This window comes from Pleurodeles waltl, chromosome 3_1 (assembly GCF_031143425.1).
Source record: "Pleurodeles waltl isolate 20211129_DDA chromosome 3_1, aPleWal1.hap1.20221129, whole genome shotgun sequence".
NCBI classification, from domain to species: Eukaryota; Metazoa; Chordata; class Amphibia; order Caudata; family Salamandridae; genus Pleurodeles; species Pleurodeles waltl.
The window spans coordinates 861,343,155-861,370,520 of record NC_090440.1 but is presented as its reverse complement, the minus strand read 5'-3'; the positions used below and the strand labels follow the sequence as shown (position 1 = coordinate 861,370,520).

The 27,366-nt window shown below is 43.7% G+C and overlaps 1 protein-coding gene across 2 annotated transcripts; it reads right to left on the bottom strand.

Moving 5' to 3' along the window:
* Window positions 1–233: 233 nt before the first annotated feature.
* On the bottom strand, window positions 234–27,366 carry LOC138284702 (gap junction beta-3 protein-like). Of its 2 annotated transcripts, none has more exons than XM_069223783.1 (2): window positions 27,041–27,366; window positions 234–4,944 (listed from the first exon to the last, which is right to left on the bottom strand). In XM_069223783.1, the coding sequence occupies exon 2, from the start codon at window positions 4,931–4,933 to the stop codon at window positions 4,127–4,129; it is 807 nt and encodes a 268-aa protein (XP_069079884.1). In that variant the 5' UTR covers window positions 4,934–4,944; window positions 27,041–27,366; the 3' UTR covers window positions 234–4,126. The 2 variants fall into 2 exon arrangements, with proteins under 2 accessions (XP_069079884.1, XP_069079885.1); XM_069223784.1 differs by lacking the exon at window positions 27,041–27,366 and adding an exon at window positions 26,617–27,028.

Sequence of the window (27,366 nt, the reverse complement as noted above, 5' to 3'; positions counted from 1 at the left end):
GAGAAGCTTGTGGAAGTTTGGGAGGGTGAAAATGATTTAAAAGTCGATTACCACGTCCAATTGAGGGTGAAATGAGAGATTCAAGAGATCTCAGGGTTGACATGGTGGCACTCATTCGAAATTGACCTTGAGATTTCTTGTGTAGGACAGAGCATATGCCTGTGGGTGAAGCGGTCCAGCCAGAACTACCTCGATCATTGTCAGGGTCAGGGTTGTAGAAACAGTTGTCACTATTATTGTACAAAATATTCGACTTTATTTATAAAAAAAAAAAAAAAAAAAGATTTACCGCATGTTTTATAGTCAATGCATTGGAGTATTGCTGAAGAAAGACAATATTTGTTCAAATTGCGAAAACATGGTAAATGATGAGTGGAAGACATCCAGTATAGTACATACATATAAACTTTACATAAATACAACATAGTAATGTAATTGTGTCATTCATGACAAAATTCTTCCATTTTATAAGTAATCATTATTAGCTTGTGCCAACATAGGGGCTTTATAAAATGTAGGATTCATATAAGGAAATCTGTTTTAACTCTCAATGAATGGGTTTAGGCATTAGCAGTTGGTCCCATTTAGTGACGTTACAAGTTGTAAGACCCTGATTAGTGCATAGTTTTACCTTTAGTTGGCAGGCATTGACCAACTGTTGGGGTGCAACAATGGGGTATATTGATCGGTCATGTTAGGAAAGAGTGATCACCAATGGCAGTGCGGATGGAGCATCACCTTTAAGACTCACATTTTGAATTTGAGTTAGGAGAAAGCCTCTAAACTTGATCCAGAGCTTTTGGGGTTTTTCTCTAAGTACCATGTCAAGATGTTTGTAGAACTGCTTGTTCTCTCATCTCTGGCCTGATTGCAGCGTTGCAAATTCCTGTAGAATGTGATCATGCACTTTGTGAACAGTAGCCGAGGTGTGTAAAAATTGTAAGCAAAAAACAGGAAGTTCTCGACCTGTAAAACTGTATGCAAATGAATACACATTATAATTATACAACTGGTCTCTAGTCTTGGGGCTGAATATTCCTGCAGGTCCATACAAATGGTGACCATGCACCTGCTATCTAACACATCTAGGCCTGTCTAGTATACAGCTCTGCAAATGTTTATAAATCGTGACAATCCATAGGAGTAGGTGACATTTCGCATTTCTATTATAAAAAAGTTTGGGATTATTCTTTCTTAGCGTGAAATGCTCTTTGCTGGAACCTTGTCTGACTTTTTTTTACATGAGAGCTTACCTCGCATGAAACAGTCATACAAGACACAGGCAAGAGATTGTGTCAAGCTGAAGTGTGTCTCAGCATGACATTATCTGCCTGAACCAGTTTTCTGTTGGCAAAATGCACGTAAAATGTAAAAATGTGAATTTTATGTAATGCAAACATTGATAATTTCATGAATTTCACTTCATAATAAAAATGTTTTCCAGGTCTGGCCCAGACCTGGACCTTTTAGCAGCTGTGCAACCAAATACATCCACATTGTGAGTGAACATGCGGTTTGTAATTGTAAAGTTTTAAACAATCCTGCAAATTCATACAGTGATCGTTCACAAAACTGTCCAGCCCTAGATATGCATAGAGGGCTGCCTAGTCATACCAACACAGTTTGGTAATCTATTCCTGAACTTTGCCATTTCATGCAAACTTTGACATGTATTGCCTGTGGAACTCCCTTGTTGATGCAAGTATAGCTCTCTCACCATTACCAAACTCCAAAGCTGCAGCACAACGTACAATGTTTTTGCAGCACTGCGACTTGGAAAGACCTGAAGATGTAGATTGGTCCGACTATGCAGCAGTTACTTGTGCACCTAAAGCAAGTATTGCAATGAATTATTTTGTGTGTACATTGACTCCTCAAATATACCATCCAGTCAATGGGGTCAGGGTAAGTCTCAAAACTCAACCACACATCATTGAACAAAGGCGCACTCTATAATCCTGACTGCTGGTGATTGTTTTCAATCTGGGATTTGTTAAAGGCTAAAATACTTTTCATGTTCAATGGATGCCCCGACCTTTGAGAAGTAATGCAGAACTACTAGTGCACCTCGTCATCCGTAGTATTGCAGTTGTGGGATTTTGTATCAGTGCAGTGAATTATGAGCAGTGTACCAAAGTTCTGCTAGCTCACCTAACGTCTAAAGCTTGGAGTGGGAATAGCTATTTTACTGGTCTCCTTCAGTCTGACCTTAAACACCTTTACTGTTCAAGGCTTGGAGCTCTTGATTTCTCCTATGATCCCGCGTTCTGTCCCGCAGCATGGAATATTAGTAGTATGATTGAATCACCCGCATGTGCTCAAGTTGTGTGGTAGTGTTCTCTCTTGCAACCCAACTTCAGTAAAATAATGACTCGGAAGCAGATGTATGTTGGCTGAAATGGAAATCCTGAGCTTTTCCCCTAATATGCCTATGCCCATGAGAGGCTGACAGGAATTGTAGCATACTTTGTAGATTAGACACCTGAATAGTGTTTAAATGGACCTTCCCCAGCCTACAAGTCACTCAGGTGCATGTGCTTTATGTGATGATTTATGCCTGTTTCACAATAGGAAAGTCACTGTCATCCCAGCAACTCGATTTCTGACTAGGAGGATGCTGACCTCAAAATAATGTGAGTGGTTATCCAATCATTAGTGCCATGCTCTATTCGAAGCCAACAAGATCCTACTATTTTAAAGGACTTGGAGGAGGGAGCTAGCAACACTTAGAGAAGGACAAGTGATTGACAAGGCAACTAGTTTGCTTCCAATCTGAAGGGACAGTAGGATCCTCAGTACGAAGTTCCCGTAATTTCTTGTACTTGATGACTACTAACACCACAGAGTGTGGTATTACTGGACCTGCAAACCGTGGGAGTATATACCAGGTCCCTGGAATTGACTGTGATTTTGCACTGTTTTCTGCATAATTATGAGTATTCTGCATTTATCAAATGATTCATAATTTTCTACATAATCTGAATGTTTTAACAAAAACAAATTCCAGCTCGAATGAATCAAAAGTAACTAAAAACATGGCGACACATATTGGCGTGCAGTGGAAAACCCTTCACAAAAGTTGACTTGTTCCCTTGTTGCTGCTTCCTGTACTAATGAGGTGAAACCTTTGCTCAGACAGTGCTAAACTGTGTAAAATGTAAAAATATGAAGTAATAGTATCCCTAAATGTGATTCATTACTCCATACAAACACTTAGACTTGTGCCAGTTGTTCAAACTTTCACTCACCCAGGTTTGGCAGTGCGAGCTCACGCTGCTGCTGGGTTCAGTGTTAGTATTTACTTATGTAATTGAGTGATCTAACCCCACTAGGAGGTTTGTAACCGATGGATAGCTTGGGCAGCAGTGTATCACACTGGTCAATCTCCCGAAGACATTGTCAGCTAACTTTGTTCATGCATCTCATGTTGAGAAAAAAAGAGAAGTCTTCATTCCTAATTATTACATTTTCAGGGGGTAGACTTAAGGGGTTGCATGCAGCTTTCCCGGTATAACCATTGATGACTTATGACCGTGTCCCTTACTTTATAATATTTCCATTTCTCTCTAGGCGGATTCTTTAGAAAATATTTATAGACAACTGTGGAAAACACGCTAAAAACTGCAAAGCTTCCTTCCTATTCCAAACAAGGACCAGGCTTGAAGCATACTGCCGAACAAATTCATCACTGTGAGCACTGAAACACATTAAAAAGCTCTTACTAGGGCAGTGCTTGGGACTGGCCTATTTGTCCATTTACGCCCCGCAACATGTCTTTTAGATAGCGGGCTTGGCCATGTAAACATCAATCACGCGTTGCCAAACTTTTCACTCCTAGTATAAAGGCAGATGTGAGCAAAGTGGTCGAGCTGGGACTGTGGAGGTCCACATCAGAACATTAAAATGGCCAGTGCTGTAAGGCAGTATCCAGTGAAATGGTTATGAATCTTATCGTAATGAACAGATGTACAGTCCTACTTAAAAAGAGGCTGGCCAGCCCCGGCTTCATCCTCTCTTCTCAGTCAACAGATTGCATGTGTCCCTGGAAGCAATCTGGTCATTCAGGAAGCAACCACCATCTTGAAAGTACAAGGTAGTCTCTGCGATCTGCAGGGTGTTTCCTTGTTTAAACTGATGTGAGGTCTGGTGCAGAGGCTCGAAGTGAATCTTGGTCCTTGTTCTTTGGTTTTGTCTCCATGTTTTCAAGTTTCATGTGACAGTGGCAGGTGGAGGCCTTGCTGTAGGTAACGGAATGATTGGTCTTCTTCTTGTACTTCTGCGCACAGCGGACGAACCTCTTGAAGATCAGGTAGAAAATTTCGCAGGTGCTCAGCACAATGCAGATGGCAGAGGCAGCCACCATGAAATAGGTGAAGACCTTCTTTTCAGTGGGTCTAGCAATGTAGCAATCAACTATGTTTGGGCAGGGGTCTACGTTGGTGCACTTGACCAGCCGGGGGATGTCAAAGCTGTCCCACATCTTATGCAGGATGAAGAGGAAGGTGATCTCAATGCCCGTCTTGAAAAACAGGCTAAGAAGGTAGGTCCACCACAGTCCACCGTGTTTCTTGCCAGTATTGGAATATAGTTTGGAGCAGTTCTCTCCATTCTTTAGCTGGTTTTTCTTCTCCCGGTCATCCCTGTAGGCTACATGCATGATGACCAGCAGAGATGGGCAGGTGACAAATATAAGCTGTAGGGCCCATAGCCTGATGTGGGAGATTGGAAAATAGTGGTCATAGCACACGTTAGTGCAGCCGGGCTGCCTGGTGTTGCAGTCAAACTCTTTCTGCTCGTCCCCCCAGACCTTCTCTGCTGCCACCACATAGACCAGCACACGGAAGACAAAGACTACAGACAGCCAGATGCGACCAAAAGCAGTTGAGTACTTGTTCACGCCGCTCAGCAATGCTTGGAAGGTCTTCCAGTCCATGGTGGTCTCACCTAGAAAGAAAACAAAGAGTGTTGATGAATTCCGTGGGTATATGTAAAAAACGTATCAAATAGCAGGAGTTGCATTATTAGTGACAACAGAATTGCCTATTTTCACACTTTTCATGCCTAAATGCCAATTTCCATTCCACTTGATGATTGCACGTAACCAAGCAGTCAAGATAAAGGACCACTGTGGGTCTCTTGGTGCTTCCCGACGGAACAAAATGCACCTATTGTCTTTCTGTTCTGCTAACCTAAAAAGTTGATATATTTAGTTGTCCATTGTAAAATGTGAAAAATTCTGTCTTGCAGCTCTTTATACATCACTAACCCACCAGAGGTCATTCACACTCAGTGGTGGGTGGGGCACTAATGAACCATGTCCCAATCTAAGTGTGGAACTCTGTTAATCACGGGGAAACTGCACAATTCCCACTTGATGGCAGTGTGGTCCAGTGACTCATCACTGTGCCATTTGGAATGTTGTAATTTAGCTGCAGAAGACCAAAGTGTGCAGCATGCCAAAACAGCCATTTCCCAAGCAAATTTAATTATAAGGTGATCCTGTGTGGGGGAACACCTATTGTTTTCATCACCATACTGCTTGCCCTACCTAGTGGATTGCACAATTTGGTCAAATGAGTGAACCGTGTGAAAATGCAGTAGCCATATGAATTCCTAAGCACTTGTGGTGTGAGTCTGGCTCCGTTTGGAAAGGACAACCATATCACCAAATATCTACCCATACACCAAGAGTTACAAAGGTCCTACCATACTCCCACAGTGCTTTATTTGAACTGATACCAATGGAAGAAAGCAGCAACTTGCAAGAGTGAGGTAAAGGGTCGGAAACAGTGTGGTGGTAGATTAAAGAGGCATGGGGTGGAATCAAAGCTACACAGCCTTGGTATTCGGCATGTAAACATTCAATAGTACGGGCTTCTAAGCAACATTTTGGACACCCATATTTATATCCTTTTAGAAATTAAGCAATGGATGTCCATATTATATCAAGTATGCTCTCAAACCACCCACTTTGCTCTAAAGTGTAGCTGGTACTTTCAGAAATAATAATAACATAAAACCCTATTTCATCTTTACTATAACTTGCTAAAATCAAAAAATACCTATATGCTTATAGTATAACTCCAATGCTCATGCTCCTAGGTTACTTGCTGATTCAAATGAAATTTACCCTGATTGTGGAACGCCTTATCCTGCCCTGCATTCTCCTATATCAGCCATAGAACGACAGCACCATTGTCCCCAACTACCTTCTTTTGGCTTCACACATGTGGTCAAGATCCTGCCTTGAACAGGGTCATCTCTGGGGGCTTGCATGTTCTTGACATCAGTCCCCCTTAGTGCCGAATATCTATCAGCGCATTTGGACTCTAATATATTGAGGCTGCCACTTTCTTAGTTTTTAGATGACTGAAGTGTCCCGAGCAGATTCCCTTACTATTATATACTGAGATCCTGTCTGGCTACTGAATAGAATCCCAGTCATGGACACTTCAGTGCCTTCTGGTTATATTTTCTGCAATTGTTATCATGTGTAGGACAATTCACCAACGAGAACTAGTACACTGAAAAGCCATACTGAAACCCTATGTCTTGGGCAGGACCACAAGATGCCAGGACAAGCAATAGTTGGCGGTCCCCATATAAAAAACAAATAACTTGAGACGTAAAGTGCTACAGGGCTTGGGGATGAATGGTGGAATGTCCTTACCTGAATCTAAGAAACACCCCTTGGCTGAAACAGTGTATGAGCGGGTTGGTATCCTTTCTCTTTAACTGGTTCTGTGCCGGAGACGTAATGGTTACGTCCAGTCGCACAGTGTTCCTGTGCCAAAGACATAACCATTACGTCCCCCCGTGAGGCCTTTCCCCCACCCCTCAGGGCAGGGATGGAAGAGGAATCGCTTCCCCTTCCACCCCCGATCCCCTCAGTGATGTCTGATGACATCAGCGCGCAATTGCGCGATGACCTCATCAGAGGTTGCCTCCCCCTGCGCTGTAAGCTCAGCTTCCAGCGAGACCGAGGAGAAACAGATTAGTTTCTCCTCGGTACGGGGAAAGGTGAGGTCAGGAAGGCATGAAAAGGAAAGGAAAGTCTTTTCCTTTCCTTTTCATGTCTCTCTGAGCATTTCTGCTGCCCGATTGTTAAGCAATCGGGCTGCAGGAATGCCCACTAGACACCAGGGATTTTTTGTTGTTGATTATTATAAGTGGAGCGACCCCTTAGGCAAGGATCGCTCCCCAGGAGTCAATTTATTATTATGCCTTTTCGCCCCCCCCCCCCCCACTGGGAAGATCGGCCTAATTTAATTAGGCCGATCTGCCCCCGGGGGGGTGCAGAAGCCACTAGACCAAAGGGATTTTTTTTTGTTAGTTTACATTTATAAGGGGAGCGACCCCTTGGGTAAGGGTCGCTCCCCAGGGGGCAATTGGTTTTAATCAGGCCTTTTCTGCCCTCCTGGGGGCAGATCGGCCTATATTAATTAGGCCGATCTGCCCCTAGGGGGGCAGAAGCCATTAGACACCAGGGATTTTTTTTGTTTGTTTACAATGATAAGGGGAGCAACCCCTTAGGCAAGAGTCACTATCCAGGGGGCAATTTTTTTATTAGGCCTTTTCTGCCCCCCACTTGGGGGCATATCGGCCTATATTAATTAGGCCAATCCGCCCCCGGGGGGGGCAAGAAGCCACTAGACACCAGGGATTTTTTTTTGCAACAATTTAAAAAAAGGTGAGCAACACCTTAGGCAAGGGTCGCTCCCCTGGCGGGGGAAGTTATTTTAGGCCATTTCTGCCCCCCTTGGGGGCAGATCGGCCTATTTTAGTTAGGCCGATCTCCGCCCAAGGGGGGCAGAAACCACTATGCACCAGGGATTTTTTTTTTTACTATACAGATGGGGAGCGACCCCTTAAGCAAGGGTTGCTCCCCTGGGGGCAAATTTATTTTAGGCCATTTCAGATTGGCCTATTTTTGTAAGTCTCATCAGTCCCCCAGGGAAGAAAGTTTTTTCAAAAAAGGAGGGTGGGGGTATGAGGACAAAGTTGCTCTGCTCACCAGATGAGGCAATTACCCCTGATCCACTCCTGGGGGGGGGGGGGGGGTTAGAGAGCCTACTAGATGCCAGGGAATTAAAAAAATTGTGGGGTGGTGGCTACCAACCAATATGGGCATGGTTATGCCCCACCCCAACTGAAGGGGCTAACAGTCTTTCAGCTCTCCCCACACACACTAAAAGATCTTATCCCAATGGCAAGCAAGAGGAAATTTGATTATTTTGGGCTTTGGTTTTACATTTGGGCCATGAGAGCTTGTCTAACTCTCAAAATTGTCCCACTTGGAATGGTGAGGGCTGCACTTTTTGGACTTTGGGAAGCTGCCATGCAGAAAAATCTACATGACCTAGGCACATCTGAAAACTAAACATCTGGGTGAGTCCAGGGTGGTGTGCATCACATTCAGCCTGCATCATTTTCTTATGCACAATGCCCTGCAAACCTCCAACTTTGCTTGAAATCACACATTTTCCCCACATTTTTGTGATGGAACTTTCAGAATCTGCAGGAATCCACAAAATTCCTACCACCCTGCATTGTCGCATCTATACCGATAAAAATTCTGCCCCACTTGTCGGTCTAAAAATGTTTTTTTTCCCCAAACTGCCCTTTTAGACCCGCTTTGGTTCCCCCTCAATTTCGACATGTTTTTGGATCTTCCCTGTCACAGGCACTTGGCCCACCTGCACAAGTGAGGTATCATTTTTATTGGGCTACTGAGGGTAATGTTGGGTGGTAGGAAATTTGTGCCGGTCCAGAGATCCCACACAGAAATGTGGGAAAAAATTAGATTTTTTTAGCTAACTTTGAGATTGGCTGAGGATTCTGGGTAAGAAAACACTAGGGGATACACACAAGTCACACCTCCCTGGACTCCCTCGGGTGTCTAGTTTTCAGAAATATCTGGGTTTGGTAGGTTTCCCTAGATGGCTGCTGAGCCCAGGACCAAAATCGCAGGTAGTTTTGTATTTGATAATTTTGATGTGTCCACGTGGTGTTTTGTGGCATTTCCTGTTGCGGGCACTAGGCCTACCCATACAAGTGAGGTACGATTGTTATCGGGAGGCTTAGGGGAATGCTTGGTGCAAGGAAATTTGTGGCTCCTCTCAGATTCCAGAACTTTTTGTCACCAAAATGTGAGGAAACAATGTTTTTTTTGCCAAATTTTGAGGTTTGCTAAGGATTCTGGAAACCTGGTAAGAGCCCCACAAGTCACCCCATCCTGGATTCCCCTATGTGCCTACTTTTCAAAAATGCACAGGTTTGGTAGGTTTCCCTAGGTGCCAGCTGAGCTAGGGGCCAAAATCCACAGCTAGGCACTTTCCAAAAAACATGTCAGATTCCAATGTAAAAATGTGATGTGTCCATGTTGCGTTTCCTGTCGCGGGCATTAGGCCTACCCACGCAAGTGAAGTACCATTTTTATCGGGAGACTTGGGGGAACACAGAATGTTATTGCTCCTTGTCTTTCTCTACATTTTTAACTTCCATATGTAAGACAGTGTGTAAAAAAGAAGTCCACTTGAGAAATGCCCTGTAATGCACATGCTAGTATGGGGACCCCGGAATTCAGAGATGTGCAAATAACCACTGCTTCTGAACACCTTATCTTGGGCCCATTTTGGAAATACAAAGGTTTCCTTGATACCTATTTTTCACTCTTTATATTTCACCAAATGGCTTGCTGTGTACCTGGTATGGAATGAAAACCCTTTGCAAGGTGCTGCTCATTTATTGTCTCTGGGTACCTAGTGTTCTTGATGACCTACAAGCCATATATATCCCCGCAACCAGAAGAGTCCAGCAGACGTAACAGTATATTGGTTTTAAAAATCTGACATCGCAGGAAAAAGATACAGAGTCAAACGTGGAGAGAAATGGCTGGTCTTTTACCTCAATTTCAATTTTTTTTTTATTTCTGCTGTTATTTTCTGTAGGAAAACCTTATAGGATGTACACAAATGACCCCTTGCTGAATTCAGAATTTTGTCTACTTTGCGGACATGTTTAGCTTTCTGAAATCCATTATTGGTTTCACATCCATTTCTGTCACTAACTGGAAGGAGGCTAAAAGCACAAAAAATAGTAAAAATGGGGTATGTCCCAGTAAAATGCCAAAATTGTGTTGAGAATGTGTTTTTCTGATTCAAGTCTGCCTGTTCCTGAAATTTGGGAAGATGGTGATTTTAGCACCACAAACCCTTTGTTGATGCCATTTTCAGGGGAAAAAACACAAGCCTTCTTCTGCAGCCCTTTTTCCCCATTTATTTATTTTTTTAAACAACATTTTTGCTGTATTTTGGCTAATTTCTTGGTCTCCTCCAGGGGAGCCCACAAACTCTGTGTACCTCTAGAATCCCTGGGATGTTGGAAAAAAAGGACGCAAATTTGTCATGGGTAGCTTATGTGGACAAAAAGTTATGAGGGCCTAAGAGCAAACTGCCCTAAATAGCCAAAAAAAGGCTCTGCACAGGAGGGAAAAAGGCCTGGCAGCAAAGGGTTTAAAGCTCCTCTGTGTGAATGAGTGACCCAGTGTGCCTTCTTTTCCATCCATGCCAGCGCCTAGATACCCACGGGTTTTGGCACCTTTTAAATTCACTCGACTTGAATTCCTACAGGGGCTGAGGCTTCTGAATATACACATGAACTAAATAAAATCGCCGGTAGTCTTCATGGTGAAAGTGTGAGGATTCCCTAGCAGTGCTTCACAGTGAGCAAAACCTGATCTCCTTGGCTACCTGATATACATATTGCTACCTCAGTCTGAGTCACCTTTAACTGCCTGCACTTTGAGAGCCTTGTGTTGTGAATGCTGCAACCTTAGCTGCTTAATCACTTCCTCACACGACTCAGCAAAACCACGTCTGGAATTTAAGGGCTAGTCCAAGAGACAAGACAGATTCATCCACAATTCCCTAGCTTTCCATTTAAACTTAAGAAAGCTAGAAAGCCTGCTCCTTGTTTCGATGTGTTAATGTTTTGGATCTATGAAGTGGTCCTTTCACTTTTAAACTATTTTCAAGTGCTTATAACATCTCCCGCGGTTAAAAAAAAAAAAAAAAACACTCTAAAACATGTGAGAAATTAGCCTATCTGACCCACAGAGATGAACACGGTTCCAAGAGTCCGGCCATGGGTCACCTTTGGTAGCATGGATTTGCGACAAAGCAATCTGCGGTTCAAGTGCTATAAATGAGCCAATAAAAGAATAAAGTACAAAACTAAAAACCAAATATAGAACTTCAATGTCCATACAAACATAATGAAAAAAGTAAGCACTGTACAAGAAAAAAATGAATCTAAGTGGATAAATATCTTGAGAAAAAAAATAGCAGTACAGAAATCAATAGGATGATGCTTTGCATTTAAAATCAATGGAAACTTGATGACAACATAAAATTTCACCTATAAGTAAACAGTAAGAAGCATCGCATTAAGACTCAATGAAAAACAAAGAACAGTGAAATAATAATGTCTGCACTGGACCTGATGAAAGACTCATAGTCGCAGCTGGTTGGACATGATATAGGGATTTGAACCACTGAACCATTTTACCTTCCCTCTTAGGTAAATGTGTGGAGGCAAATGGTGTACACAGTACCGACTTGGACACTACCCAGGCTGACTTCCATGGATCTGGTACGTCTAGCGTGAGGGACCTGAGTAGGTCATGGCCCAAAATCTAGCTGACCTGCAAGTGCCTGAGGTTGGTCTTAAATTAGTGCTCCATCCCGTCTGTTCTACACTGGGACGAAGATGATTTTGCAGATCTTAGATATCCTCAGCATAACCATCCTGGAAGCTCTATAAAATGTATGCTTGTGGGAGGAGAAGTAGGATGTGATACTTCTTTTGGCTGCAGTTCAGATACGGCTTACAGGCCTCAATGGCGAGCCAGATTAAAGTTGAAATTATGGTTCTTGGTTCAACAGTTACAAAATCTCTAGCAGCAGTATGTCTTTGTCAAATCTTACAAAAATATTCAAGTAAGGTATGCAGTAAGTGCATAAACTTGGGGAAAAGGTTGTTGGGTTGGTCCTTACCAGACCCTTTTCCAAACCACACAATGTATTTGAGTTCTCTCAGCAGCCTAGCACTCTGTGAGGTGGGAGCTCTCTTTGAAATGAATAGCACTTTTCAATACATAGTTTTGAGGATCAAATAGTCACCAGCTGGCACATAGACTATCAACATCAGATATAGACATCAGTAATATTGGCATTCTAGGTAAGTAAGTTGAATGATCTCACTAATGGAGCATTGCCTTTAGGAGCAAGGTTCAAGCTCCTGATCCTTTTCTTCCGGAAGTGCAAGAGGTACTCCTCCTTTTAAGTTCTTGAAAGCCCGAAAGAGCGGCACTACAGGACCATCCTACTCCTTACTAAAAAGACCCCAAAGATTCCAAAATGCAGCCACAAGACAACTATAACATTGCCATTTACATGACTACATCACATTAGCCATCTAATAGCTTCACTGGTTATGCATCTTTCAGTGCCCCCTACAAAGCCCACAGGGCCAGCTTCGACAGAGGCCTACTCTTCATTCGAGTAAAGATTGTAAGACGCTTGTAGAATACAACCTTCTGTTATAGTTGGCAATCCTGCTGACTGTTTCACCTTACCAGAAATCTGGCATTGATGGAACATCCTCCTCACCATACAGGAAGTGAAGATATAGAATTCACTTCAAACAAGAAGAAAAACTGAAGAATACCAGGGACTACTTTACAGAGAGTGTCCAAGGATGCAATAGGCTTCCTCTTCTTGCATCCCTGGAGCACTGTGGTGTTAAAGAAGGGGTTGCACGAGCTTGTGCAATCTCTTCTTTAATATGGATTGTGCCAGTACACATTTTTCAGTAATGCAATCACAATGACTGTTCCCTCATTTACATGAGAACTTTGCCCCAAGCAAACAAAGGAACACTTTGCCTTTGAGACTATGCTGTATTGCAGACATGGGCGCAGAGGCAGCAAAGCAGTCAGTAGATGCACTGAATGTGTGCTGTGAGAAAGCCAACCTTTGAGCAAGTTCAGCGCCATTTTTCCTGACTGATACTGGTGGTAACTGACCCTGACTGTGCCCTGGGCTCTGCTAACCAGGCCCAGGGCCAGAGTTCTGATCAAAAGATGTATGGTATTGTGCTACAATTACAATTGCCAATGAAGGACTCCTGTAAGTCCCTAGTATATAATAGGGCAAGGGGGAATCAAACTACCCATAAGTCTCTAGTATATAATAGGGCAGGGAGGTTTAGAGGCCCGGTAGATTTCCTACACTGGAGTGTGCACTGCTGTGTTCCCTGCTGTCATTTTTAAAGGCAGCTCTGCCTTGAAGACTGTTTTTAAAAAGTAACGTTTGCAAATTCAACTTTGAAATTAAAGGTACTTCAAAAGTGGTAGTATATGTTATTTTTTTTACATGTACGTCACCCCTAAGATCTCCCTTAGGTGCCCCAGGGGTTGGGTGACATGTAACTATTAGCAGGGACATTATAAAAGGTGTTTTATATGCCCTGGTGAGGGAAAGACTGCCCATTTAATTTTTCCCCATTGTAGATACTTAGCTCCGTAGGCTAACTTTGGAATATTTCATATAAACATAAATATTGCTAGGAAGGAGCTAAATGTCTCATTCAAGGACTCAAAAGATTGGTAATGATAAACCAACTTACCACTGTTGAATGCATTATCACTAATACAGAAGAGAAGTTATAGGACTTTCTATTCTGGAAGCCAAAATCCAGCCTGCTAGTGGCCTCTCCTGGTTGGTCAGCCCTAACGGGATCAGACAGGCGGCTGCTTTGAGGAGGTGATAAGTGGGCTGCATAGAGCAGAGGTAATCTTGGGGAGGGAGCTCTGCAGCTGTAGGGCTCAGGCCAGGACGTCAGCTGGGTAAATCAAACTAGGCTTCGAAGAGAGCAGGACAGTTGGGAATGCCACCCAGGCCTACTCCCTCTTCCTGTACCCTTAGACAGATGGCAGGCTCAGGAAAGGAATTCACAGAGGATCCAGAGGAGAGTGGTAATGGAACTGAGCCACATCAGTAGGTTCGTTTAGCCACATGTTGCTCTGATGTAGAAAAATCGTCCATCTTTGATTTTAAAGTGCAGGGCTTTGTGGGCAAGAAAATGCCACACTTTGAAGGACGTTGTCCTGCCTTTGAGTGGCACCCTGCATCTCATTAAACAGGGGTGCCCCCCTCCTTATCCCCCAAGATGATTGACAAAATATCACTGAGCGGCATTGCAACTTGATCTGCTGCCTGAAACCACAAGAAAGAGAAGGAATTCCCTGCTAGAACCCTGGCCTGCAACCTAAAAACTGCACTTTGAAGGACTGCTCCTGTTGCACACTGGAACAACAGTGCTAAGGACTTTGCCTTGCTTCAAAAAGGACTAAGGAGTGGACTCCTTGAAAGCAACAGGTTATTAGAGTTTGCCTGTGCCAACTGTCACAAAAGTCCCCAGCCTAGAGTGCGTCCAGTGGACTTTTAAGGATTTGGTCAGGTACATTGTGGGAATTGAAGTCCAAAACTTCCAAGGACCATCTCAGTGCTACTAGGCCCTTTGATTTGTGTTCTGGTAACTTTGAGACTCAAGGAGAACTTCTGAAAGGATACTGAGAAGTTTGGAGAGCTTTTGTGAGAAAGCTCCATAAGGTGGAGGACCCGTTGGCAAGAGTCAAGATGCTGCAGTCGAACTGCGAGCCAGACTGAATTTCAAGTTTGTCCCAATGAAGCTCTGGAGTTTTCCCCATCCCCATTGACAAGGCTTCCAGGATTTTACCACGGTTTGCAGAAACTCAAGCCGACATCTCATCGATCCCAGTCTGACGATGAGCCTCACCTGATGACAAGAGAAAGAGCTCCAGAAAACTGTCTAAGTCAGAAGGTTAAACTTCCACTGAGGCCTCCCACTCATTGTATCCTAGCAGAGCTCCATCGCGGTCGGCCTCAAATTGTGACTTGGTCCCGGTCTAGCATGACCAGATTAGGTCTGGCAGGAGCTTGCAGAGTTAAACTTTGTGGAATTCCACGAAGTTAACTAAAAACTCTGCCTAATTCTCCAGAGTTGGGCAGGTGGGCGGAATATTATTCGGCCACCCGTCCATGAAGCTCTCAAGTCTTCATAAAATAAATCTTCTATCATCTTTGCCTAAAGAAACAGCAATTAGAGGTAAAAATACACTCTAGACACTTTGGTGAGAAACTGCCTCACGAAGAGGTATGCCCCCCATTTGACTGGGCCTGCAGCCACGCAAAATCAACAAGAACACACTGTAAACAAAGAAGGGCCTAGAAGTGCAGGAAATACTATGGCAGCCACGTAAACTCCAGGCCACAGGACTGCATGAGCCTTTCTGGACACTGTCACGTAAACAACACCTTGCGGCAGAGAGCAGAAGGTTGGCAAAAGCCCACTCGACCCACCACAGACAGGAAACTGAGGAGCATCTATTGCTAACTTTGGGGCAAGGGAACCAAAAGCATTCCCCTTCTCCAGGCCATGTGGCCCATTCTTCCATTCCCTCTCCCCACCACCACAGCTTCCCACAGTTACCCAAAGTGCCAGTTACCATCCGCACTATCCCCATGCTGGCAGGCGAGGCTCCCACCTCCGCTCTGTCTGCATCCAGGCTCTAGGGTGAGGCAACGCTGGGCTTCTTTCCTGATCCCTCCCAAACTGCTGCCCAGGTGAGGGGAGACAGAGGATCAGGTATCCAAGGTCCCAGGTTCTAGTGGTGTGTGTCTGTCTAACGCCGCCTGATGTGTCTGGGACAGGCTGCCTGCTTCTCCTCCTTAACAGGGTTCATCACGCCCTGTCCTGGGGTTTCTGGCTCCGGGGCTCAGCCTGCCCAATGCTTTCTGCCCCTGCCTCCCTGACCTGGCCTCCCCATCCTGGCTCAGTCCTGCAAGGATCACACAGTGAGCCAGCATTGCACATTGCTGTGAGCATTCTACGCTGCCTCTCACTGGGTCCTCGTGCCACCTGCTGAGACAGCTGCATCTCACAGTATTGTATAAGACAGGATATTGCTGGGATGATAAGAGTTGGCATTGGATCCGATGTGGAGAGTGTTGGTCTTCTGCTTGGCAGGAACACAAGAGCATATGGAGTCTAAAAGAAGCCAGGTGGGAAAAACATTTTCTCCAGACCCTGCATGGCTCGTGCCCATGCACGGCCTTGCTTTACATATGCAATGGGCAACTTCAAATACAGTGTTGTAAATATGTGCAGTAAGACCTTGGTCTCAGGCTCACAGACTTTGTTGCCCATGAGAATCCTACTTTGGGTGAAATGTTGGTGATACAATAAGCACCACAGTGGTGTGTTTTTCGGTGTGAGCATTGCACACCAGTAAACTCCACTCCACCAAATTTAGACAGAGTTTTTGCCTAACTACAATGCTCTCCAAGTGGAGCGCAGAGTGGCAAAACTCTGTGAACTCCACTGGCGTGGCGGAGTTTACCATCCACCACTATGCCAGATCTCCCTTGTTGGCACTATTGATTTCTAAGTACTAGAAAGCAAATTTTTTATTTAAACTGTAAAAATTCATATTGCTGGTTCCCTATGTTGGATTTTGGTTGCTTTGGAATAATTTTAAAGAGAAAAATATTTCCTGTTTTTATATCTGTGTGGGCTTTTTATTTTATGTTGTGTCTTACTTATTTACTGTATTGTCTTCTAAGTTAAGCCTGACTGCTCATTGCCAAGCTACCAGAGGTTGAGCCAGGAGCTGATGTTTTGAGACCTTGACTGGACCTAACATTGAATTTGTGGCCTTATTGCTAGTGGTAGGTGTGTACTTACACCTCCTACTAACCCCCCTTCCAACATGTGTCAAAAGTATACTAGCGATGGCAGATGATGCAGGACAGTGACCATCCATGAACCAGAATCCAATTCCACACTCAAGAATGGCAAGTATAATCACATATGAAACTATCTCTCCCCCTCCTTTGATTAATTTCATCCACAAACACTGGTACATGATCATAACAACTTGTTTAGAGCCAGCTTTGCTGTTCACTCTTGACACCAAAACACTTTATACTCAAGCTATATAGGCCACCCTTGCAAACCAAATCTTTCAACCAGAGTCAGCATTTCTATTTACATAAGCTCGAATCTCTCCCTCCACCTTAGTCCACTGTTACTTTGACATGATAATAGCAACATTCTGGCCATAATGTAAAACACAAAAACACTAGTTAAAAAGGCAACACTACAATGCCATATCTACCAACTAGACCCTCCCTAATAAGTTACATGCTTGCCACCCACAACTCATGGGTTTGAGGCAGTGCCAATATAAAGTCATTCTGCTTTGTCATTTGGAGGAAATTTCCAAGAATCGATATATTTAGTGGGGCTCATTTGTGACACATAATGTTTATTCTATAGATTTAATGTGTGCACAACTACTATGCATTTTAGACTCTTCCTTTCTGTTTGCATATATAGCATATTTAATAAAGGATATATCTAACACTATCTTTAATCGAAAGTACCTAAAACCTTTATTTTTTGTATGCCAGGCACAAACTGGCACGGCAATACAAATAAATGTAGTTTGGTCTATGAAAGTCGTAGTCTTTGTAATCATGGCGATACTTTGCCCTATGCTGAAAAGCATCTATTGAATGGTATTGGTAGAATTCAGTAAGGCTCAAAAATGCCTTTTGGCCTTTTCAATTGGCTGAACAGTGAGGGCACGTTCCTAGCTTATGGATATGTTTTCCATTTCCTGAAAATTCTAGAGTAAATGTTTAGCTGAATTCATTGATTTTTAAGGCCTAAATGATATTCCATAATCTAGAGACGTTTTACTTCAGGGAACAGTGTTGAAGTTTCTGTCGATCAAAATTCGGACCAATTCCGATGCCCAATGCAGGGCTTCTTCTACTTGGCTGGGACGTCAGAGGTGTACTATAAAGAGAGAGAGGTGCTTCAGTATTGTATGTCTTCCTAACTGTCTATCAATCCCACATCCGAAAGACGACAGTACAAAATATATGCTGTTGGATAAACATGGGATCCAGAATATTGCTAAAGCCACCTCTCTGTAAACTTGAAGAAATGTCCTTTATTAAAAAGGTACACATAGGGTAGAAATGCAGAATACATGATTATGTCTCAAGCACCTACAAAGTGCTAGAATACCAACATGTTTCGGCCCTCATGTTTGCTTACACTAGGTCTCGGACCTTCATCGGGCTGATTGGATTCCTACCTGTCTCTACTACGTATGGGAACAACAGAAGAAGAGCCGCTGTTGTTCACGATTCTTTGTTTAAATGTGTCCTCATGCCAAAAATTGATGCAAGGGCGCATTGTACACCAAAATATATTGCATAATAACAGATTTGCATTTTGCATAATTTTGTCAAAATCACACATAATTACATGTATTACGTGAATTTCACAAACCCTTCACATGGCATTAAACACGTGGTAGACAGTGTCAGAAGGCCCGTCCTAAATAGTGGGCTATCTGATACCATTTCGACTGGTGTTTAGCTGGTTGTCCCTGTGGTTCCAGTGGCAGAGCATTGGTCAGTTCTGCTGTTGGAAAATCAATTTCTCCGCTTTTACATGAGAAACAGAATCACGAGATGTCCAGAGGTGACTTCTGTCAATTTTTGGATGCCATTTAATTGTCCACTCTAAATGAAGGCTGTTGGTTTTTGTCTGCCCATAATTGATCGTTAAAATGTTCATATATAGCTAACTATATTTTTACACGTTTTTTTTTCTTGTTTCGCTTTTTTTCCTAAAGGTAAAGTGCCCTTGTCAGCAGAACCAGAGAGTTAAATAAGTTACCTCACCAGCCTTCAAAATGGGCCTTGCTGACTCTCTGTACTTATAAAACTTCTCCACTACTCCTCTCACTTTATCAACTATAACAACACATCTCCTACCACCCCCTCACACACACACACACACACACACACACTCTCTCCCTATCTCTAAACAGACAGCCCTCCATTGATAAGTTTGTGCTCTAGACTTCACAATACATACTTACGGTTATGCTTTTGCCCAGATCTGTTCAGTTATAGAGACCACCTAGCAATATCAAGGGAGTGATTACAAGTGTCCAGTCTTGATGAATATTGGGTACTTGGTCTGCGATGGAAGATTGTCCCCCAAACATTCCTTGAATCTATGAGGAAGCTATGGCAAGCAATCGAGGCCTGGCTCAGAGGATGTTAAGTCTAGTTTGACACCAGATAAAGTACTACACAGGCGTATCAATCTCAGCATGGTAGGTCCAGAAACAACTGTTATTACGTTAAAATCAGAACACTTCAATTACACCTTAAAGTATGATCTCGATGACAGGTGAATCAAACAACAATTCACACAGTACATTACGCAGAAAATATCAGCAATGAATACAAAATGCTAATGACGAACACAGGGGCACATAAAATGTACTGTTCATGATCCCTAACTGATAACCATAAGCGTACAACTTGTAATCGGATAGTCATAAAAGCTACGGATAATGATCCTTTCTCAGACAGGATTGGCTGAAGGAGTCTGGAATGTCGTAGGGCTACGTGCCACCCAAGGGTCAAACAATAAGAAAGAACTAGCGGGAGCACCTGGGTTACCGCATACATAATGCATCACCACTATCATTACACCCGGAATGTATTACCATGACGCAACACGGGAGTTTCTGTGTGTTACTGTGGCTCTGAGGCGGCAGGTCCACCGTGCTTTCCCACGCCACGTGCTCAAGTGCGACGCAAATTCCCTTTAAACTCGTCTTGGAGTTTGACAGCGTTAAGGTGAATAGATAAGATGACATGTCATGCCCTTTGGACTTTAGCTGCACAGATAAGACAACAGCTGAGCGCTTCCCTGCGGTATTAACGCCAATGTCAGTGCGTCAAACTCTGCGGAATGTACGAAATTCTTCGTGCTTTCGTTTATTGGCTCAAAGATCCGTTCTCTTCCTAGTTCTTTCCTGTACTTTTTCTCTACCTCCATCTCGCCCCTCCCCCCTCCTCATTTCTCTTTCGCGCACTCTCTGTGCCTCATCTCTCTCATTCACTCTTTATTGTTTTGTTTTTCTCCCCGAGTCTAACTCTTCTCTGCACTCACGTTCTTTCCCAGTCACTCCTACTGTCCTCTCCCTTCTCTGTCATCCCTCTCACTTCTACTCTCTTTTCTCGTCTCCCTCTTCACATATGTGTATTGGTCAGCTGAGCTCCAGCACAAAGGCAGTCTAGATGACTCCTTTGGAGTGCTGTGTCACTGTAAAGCACAAAGCATGACGGGGTTTGTGGTTTGGACATATAGCCCTACCGTGGTCTGTGCTGGCTGCTGAGCGAACAAACAGGCCTGGCTGAAAGTTACTGTTGTGAAACAATGCAAGTTGGCAGGAATGTCGGCCTTATTTATGGAAACAGCATGTTAGACCATCCCAACGCTCACCAGAATCCTCCCAGAAATATTCCGGGAGCAGTGGCATTATTGAGCACCAAAAAGCCATCTTAGAGGAATTCCATAAGAGAAATCACTGAGTTTGATGTCATTCAATTAAAAAAAACTTCATGCGCAAGGCTTCTGCTCAGAAGAGACAGGCCGGCACTATGTGATATGATGTGAACTACAACAACATTAGGTTTCTACAGGATGCACTCTCTAATTGATCTGTCTCTTGATTATGAAATAACACTTACTATCCAGCATGGTGATACTGAAGTTATCACCTTTCAAAGGATGAACGGCTCGGTCAGCACCGCCCGGATTCTTGCATGGCAGTCTATAGATAAGACACAGGCTGCTGCAGGGAGTGCAGAGCCCACTGAACCTATTTACCACCCTGTGTGCATTCCCTCAAATTTCTGTGCTTTTTGGGTCTTGTCTACAGACAGATTTTAGCTATCTGTTGTTGTAAGGCATCCTTTGCAGCACACCAAACATTTACAGTGATACACTGATAACCATTGGCTGGCTTTCTTGTAACCTTAATTTGTTTTTTTCTTATTCAATTGCTTACATTCCTCTTACTGTGTTTGTTCCTTCTTTGGAGCATAGCTTCCTTACCATTCTTTTGACTGGATGTCTTGCATACTTCTGCTGCTTACATTCAGGTGTATAGTGACACAAAAAAGAAGTTGCCACTCTGCAGAATGTGGTGAAAGGTACCCGAGACTCTTATATTTGACTGATATAAATAGGCATTAGGCTGAATAGGTCCCCTGAATGGCAGAGGCAGGTCATCCTCCACTCTCCATTGCCTACAGCGGCCTGTGTTACGCCCCTGACGTTCAGGAAAACTTTCTTTTACAATTCATCACTCCATGTGAAGGCATGTGTTTTTCTGCTTTCTCTCGTATGTGCTGAAGCCCCGTTCATATCCCTTCCTGCTTTCAGTGTTGGTTCCACCTCCTGCGTTCTTTGCTTCCTACATATTATTTTTGTATACAAAGTTAAAAAATGTTCTGCTTTAAAATTTCTAGAAGTTTTTTTTACCATCTTCATGGAAGAGCAGGAGATCTTGGGCACAAAGTAGGCCAGTCAGAAGAAAACAATGCCAAAAATGCAATTTTGTTTAAGAATTCTCTGATAAAGCAAAGATAGGAAACAGCATGCTTTGCAACCTGAAGTGCAGAAGTCCCTAATATGGTGAGTCAGGTTTAAACGTTACACACCCCTAATACTGGTGTGCTTTTGCGCTGACAGTAAGGACTTAGAGAGGGTATATACATGAATGGGACTCTCTTTAGACCAAGGGGCCTTTGCTGGTTCTGCTTACCTCTCCCCGCTACCTCAGTTCTGGCTATTAAGTTATTTTCTCGTTACTTACGCGACCTACTATCAAAGTTATTCACCTGTAACTCTTGCAAGGACGTCGTTGCAGGCTTGGCTTATCTTTCTCAAACTTACCTAGACAGGCTAAAATGTTCTAGTTCTGGTGAAAGACTGCACTGACACGTCCTTGAGCCACACTGTGAACTTGGTGGCACTTTCGTGGCCCAGAAGAATCCTACCTTCTTACCACAGCAGAATAGTTTATCTTTTGTTGCCCATGATATAAAAAATGTTTTTTGAGCAGCTGAACACAACCCCAACTCTTGGCCCTTCGTTAAACCACATATATTACTTTTCTTGGGCTACTGACCCACCTATACGGTTTAATCATCATCACAACAATTATAATCAATCATTGTTTCAACGAACTGTTTCGCGCACATTTTAATATACGACTCTCCAACACTTGAAGCCACGCTTGTGAGTTACGATGATCTAGTTCTGGCACGCGGTGTGTGAACTGCCACACGTGACCAAGGTGACAAGTCGTGCATAGCACGTGGATAAAAGAAAGGTAGTTGAAACGAACTGGGCCACAAAGTGCCCAGTAAAGGGTTTTAACGTTCATACCGCTATTCTGTTTTCAGTAATGACAACTGCTCGCTGGACTTATCCGTAGGAAAAGTAGGAATCAACTACATGTTGGCCACCGATCGGGGCCTACAAGAATCTGCTCACGAAATAGAAATGTACCTAACCCTAGTTGATGCCGCTCTGGCAGCCAAAAGGACCCTCCCTCAATGACAACTGGGAAAGCACACACAGCAGCGACGCCTTGTGGTGAGGTAGAGAATGTCATTGACTGAGGTATTTAAATGACATGCACGATCGTATTTACAGGCGTGTACTTGGCGACCTAGTTCAGCGGGCACACGCACAGGCTGGAGCGATGTATGTGCAGTCTGTATTTCACTAGGTCGAATCCAGTTTTTGAACCACGGGGGGTGCAGAGTACGGGTGACTCGGAGTTCGTTGATAACACCGTCTGTTACGGCCGCGACTGAATATCCGAGTGTTAGGCGCTACTTAAGACGAGCTATTATTACTCGTGACCCACTCTGTCTTAACTGTTTACCGTAGTTGTGTTCGTTGGCCCGCAGGAGTCCTAGGCGCTCTGCATACCTCAAATCACAGTGTACTTTATTCAGACAAACATCCCTTCACCCGTGAGGCCTTGCTGGGCGACTCCCACAAGCCTAAAGTTTCACCAGACTGGAGGAGCAGGTTTTGAGGCATGGGCTGGGCTGCGGCATTAAATTAACGAGAGGTTGCCTTTCAGAGCCGGCACAATGGATCACTGGATTAAACTGCAGGTTTACTAAAGCGGATGGTACCCTGCGATTTAAAAAAACAAATAAAAAAAAACTCGAGTGCAGCCACGCCTTTCTTAGGATGTGAGTGTTGTGGAGGACGCTTGCAGACCTTTACAAATACAAAAGAGTCATTGTCACAAGACAGAGGCGTGAGATGTGTTCCAGGTCGGCAATCGCGAACGGTAGCAAACAAACTACTGAGGATTGTACTAAGTAAAGTACACCAAGTGCCAGCTCCACCCCACGCCAAGCTCATGTAGACGGGCAGCTTGACAAGACTGTGTGCTCAAGCATCCACGGTAAGAGGCCGTGCTTACTCTCAGGCACTGCACCAATCCAGGGGCAGAGAGAGGTGGGAACAAAATATTCCATATCCTATACTGGCCCAAACCTATAGACTGAAATGTGCAACATATCAAAAGGTGCTTGTCAAGAGACCGTGGTGCATGAGGTGAGAAGAAGTCACAGCAAAGAGGATAAAGACACACAGACACAAATAGGAAATGACTTGCAAAGAGAACAGATGAAGAGGTAACCTAAAAAAATAGGGGTCATAATATGAGATTGTTCAACTGTAGGTCCACAAGGGCCAAAGACATGAGAGATTATAAGGATGACTTCTACGTGAACAATTCCTATTAGTGCATGGTCTCCAACTTTAACCAATCGCTGGGCTTTTAGGGTTTAGCTTGACAGCACATCTGATATTAGACAATTATGTGAGCACCACTAAACAGAAACTTTGGCTCCACCCATATGTTGGGAGCCAGGAGTAGATGGTTTGATTGGGCAGAAGTTGTGCGCTTTCATTTAAAAACGTGCTTGCCCTCCACATAGATGTAATAATTTTGTTTATCCAGCTGCCTGAACATGATCTTTCAGGGACACACACATAACATTGTAATGCTATTAAAGTGTTTTAGATTACTAGATAACATACGGTGTTTTGTCTGGCACCAACACGGATGGGAGGAGGGCAGTAATTAACATACATGGGTGTTTAGGTCCGGCTTGAAAGAGCAACTGTCACCCGACCTTTTTACATACACCAATAATATTCTATAGTTCTTTATGTCCACACAAATAGACATCCATTCCCATGCTATTTTCTTCTAATGATTCACATTACCATGAAACATTCCTTTGAAGCCAGACCTATTGGCATTGCTAATTCTTGTTACTTGTGTGAGTCCATGGGATCCTATGCAAGCTGAATCTGGGTCAGGGGTTGGGTTACATGAAACTCCTCTGATCTTGCCACCCCTTCCTGAAAAGCTCAGATTCCTCTTGTTTAAGAGTTACTGGTGTCTGCCTGTTTGATTGGTGGCTGTTTTGGATATCCTGCGTGGCAATTTTATACTTAGAATGAAACATTTCTGCTGGTGGTGTTGTGAATTCGATTAAGCATGGATCCACATACTTCCCTTGGGCCCAGTGTGCTGATAAGCGTTCACAAGTGGTGAACTGGTAGTTAAAAGCAGCCCATATTGTTCCACGTGCGTGTAGAGAGCCTCTACAACCATCTTCAGTAGAATTTAGAGAGTCCATATAAAAATAATACAAGTTTCTTCATAGAAATTGTTTATGTTCATTCAGGTCAGATTGCCAGGTTAGCTAACATCTGTCTATCCAATCATAAAACCAGTCAGTTGGATCGCAGCCTACCGGGGTTTCCCTGTGCCCCATATGATCAATCTGTCGCTAGAATCACCAGAAGTTATCCTGTACTTCCCAGGGTCTCCTTCAGATGAGGACTTTGTGAAGTCATGTCTTATGGCAAGAGCTTCAAATCATGACTTTTCAGGAGGCAAAACATTTTATTGACAGGAGTGTTGGGCCACATTTTATTTTTTTGTGCACATTATATAATGAGGCAAAAGGGATGTGGCATAGTAGTTCAAGAGCAGGGCCTAACCCGCCGGTCTAGCTAGACCAGACTGTGTGATCCTGGGTAGGTCATTTTGTTTTAGTGTGCCTTAAAGATAAAACATTTGCATTTTCCACCAAAAGGCACATTAGCTGTATGGTGCCTAATTAGCCACAATGTTTGACACCGTAGATTCCTGTTTTCCACTAGAAAACCCACAGATGTCTATTTCTACACACAAAAGCATGGTTTTTAGTCTTCGAATTGAAAACAGCAGGAATCGCTCAGTATTTTCCATTCCAGTCCTCTCTTAGGCGCTACCACACAGGGACTAACAGCTCAAGGAAACCCTTGGAAATGATATATTTGGGTAAAACACACAATCGTAGTTCCAATCAAGTACACCTGGCACAGAAAATACGTGCAGAGAAAAGTAAAGAGAAAAGTTAAGCAGGCTAAAAAACTCAAATACAATAGAAGTCTGCACTTCATTTTGAGTTTGTCCAATAAAGGACATTAAAATGGGCAAGTTTCAAAACTAGAGTGTTTCCAATTTTTGGAGGCAGCTTTCACGGAGAGGGTTTGGCTTGAAAGATAAAAAGTAGCTTTTCTTTTGGACGCCAGAAAATTCAGTGAAACTAATCAAGTGGCAATGACGTGTGGCCCTTAGTGTCGAGCCGTATTTTCATATAATGAATGCCATTCTGCTAGAAAGTAGTCCTTGGCTCTTTCGGGGATTGGGCTTTGAAACATTTCAGACGGGCGGCCAGTATACGTGTTTATGCAGGGGCATCAATGGTGCTGCAGATGCAGTGACAGCGAGGCCCAAGCATGTAAGGGTCCATACTATTGTTCCTTTTCCCTATCCATCCAGGTGGTTATTATTATTACCACTATTGATACTAATAATGATAATATCACAATAGTTTTGTAGACACGTGCCACATAAAATAATAGTTGAACACATAATCTTTGACACCCCGACCCCCCTCGGTATCAACAAGCAGGGTACTTTCAGGTGAGAATGCCACAAGGACTAGATCCCTTGTACCCCATGCTTTGTGGAAAGGAGCCTCTGCGCCCCATTCTGTAAGAGTCTAGTGTCGAGACTGAAAGCCAGGCTACAGTGTACGCGTTCAGAATAAACTCCTCAATTAACCTGCACAGTATCTGCCTTTGGAACCTGCCCTCCGCAGAGGACATTATTGTTCAAACAACGTAAAGTCAAACAGAAGTACAGCTGCGCCTCCAAGCACTGTACTTAAATTTAGTTTTCAAGTCCACTAGCAATGACAAGAAACTTTTTTTCATACAGCGATTACATTAATTGTTCTCAGATTATTAACTATTAGTCGCCACGATCATTCTCGTGTAAATGTTATTGTCACTAAATGTTACAATGGCACATTTTCTCATTGCCCCAAACACCACAACGAGCAGTAAAAACTCACACAACACAAAATCTACATTTTCATGGAGCGTCAAAATCAAAATGCTAATAAATATTTTCGAAGAGGGGGCATTGGGGGTTATTATTCTGATGCCCCCATTATTGCTGGTACCAGTACCGACACCCCAACATACCATGTGGACACGGAGCAAGGTCTTTTCTGACAAAGCTCTCAACGGGTCAAATTTGGGAAGAGGCGCCTTTGCATAACTGCTGGTCCAGTTCACGTCTTTACTTGAAAATGCAATGGATCAGAGGTCAGTTTGTGGGGTGTGAGCCCCAAATGTGTCTTCTTTTGGGGTGAACAAGAGGAGTAAAACGAAGCTCTAGCTGTCCACAAGTAAAACGGATTAGGGTTGTTACAGTTTATAGGACTGCTAGTCCTGTCAGTTGTACACCTTTGACTTCGAGGCGCCTTCTCAGCCTCTGGGTGGAATGTCAGACCCGCAACAGGTTCCAGGCGCCGGGAGTCGCCTCTAACAGGCCGAATAAGTTCCTAAACTCTGCTCCTTCCACAGATGTTCACTCCACTCGAAAGCCGACGAGGACTTTTCTTACCTGCGCCTCCCCGGTTCCGTTCTCTAAATCTCTGCCGCCAAAAGGCTGCTTAGTCTCGCTGGTCGATAAAAGTCACTCCGAGGAGAGTCCGCACTCGGGATCCTGCCTCTCAGTCTCCAGCGAGTCTACCTCCTACCTTCGGAACTGCCAAGGCGGGGCGGGGCCTCTCTCGCTTCAGGGAGAAAGAAATACTTTTGAGGCTGAGCTCGCTGAAGAAGTTGTAATGCTCTTATTGCTCAGAGCGAGAGGCTGTGGCACCGTCTCAGAGCGGAGGCCCTTTTCGGAAAATACGTGTATTCCCGGTGCATTGTAGATTGTTTTTATTG

Coding starts and splice junctions, on each gene's coding strand:
- LOC138284702 (XM_069223783.1), bottom strand. CDS start 4,933: ATGGACTGGAAGACCTTCCAAGCATTGCTGAGCGGCGTGAACAAGTAC.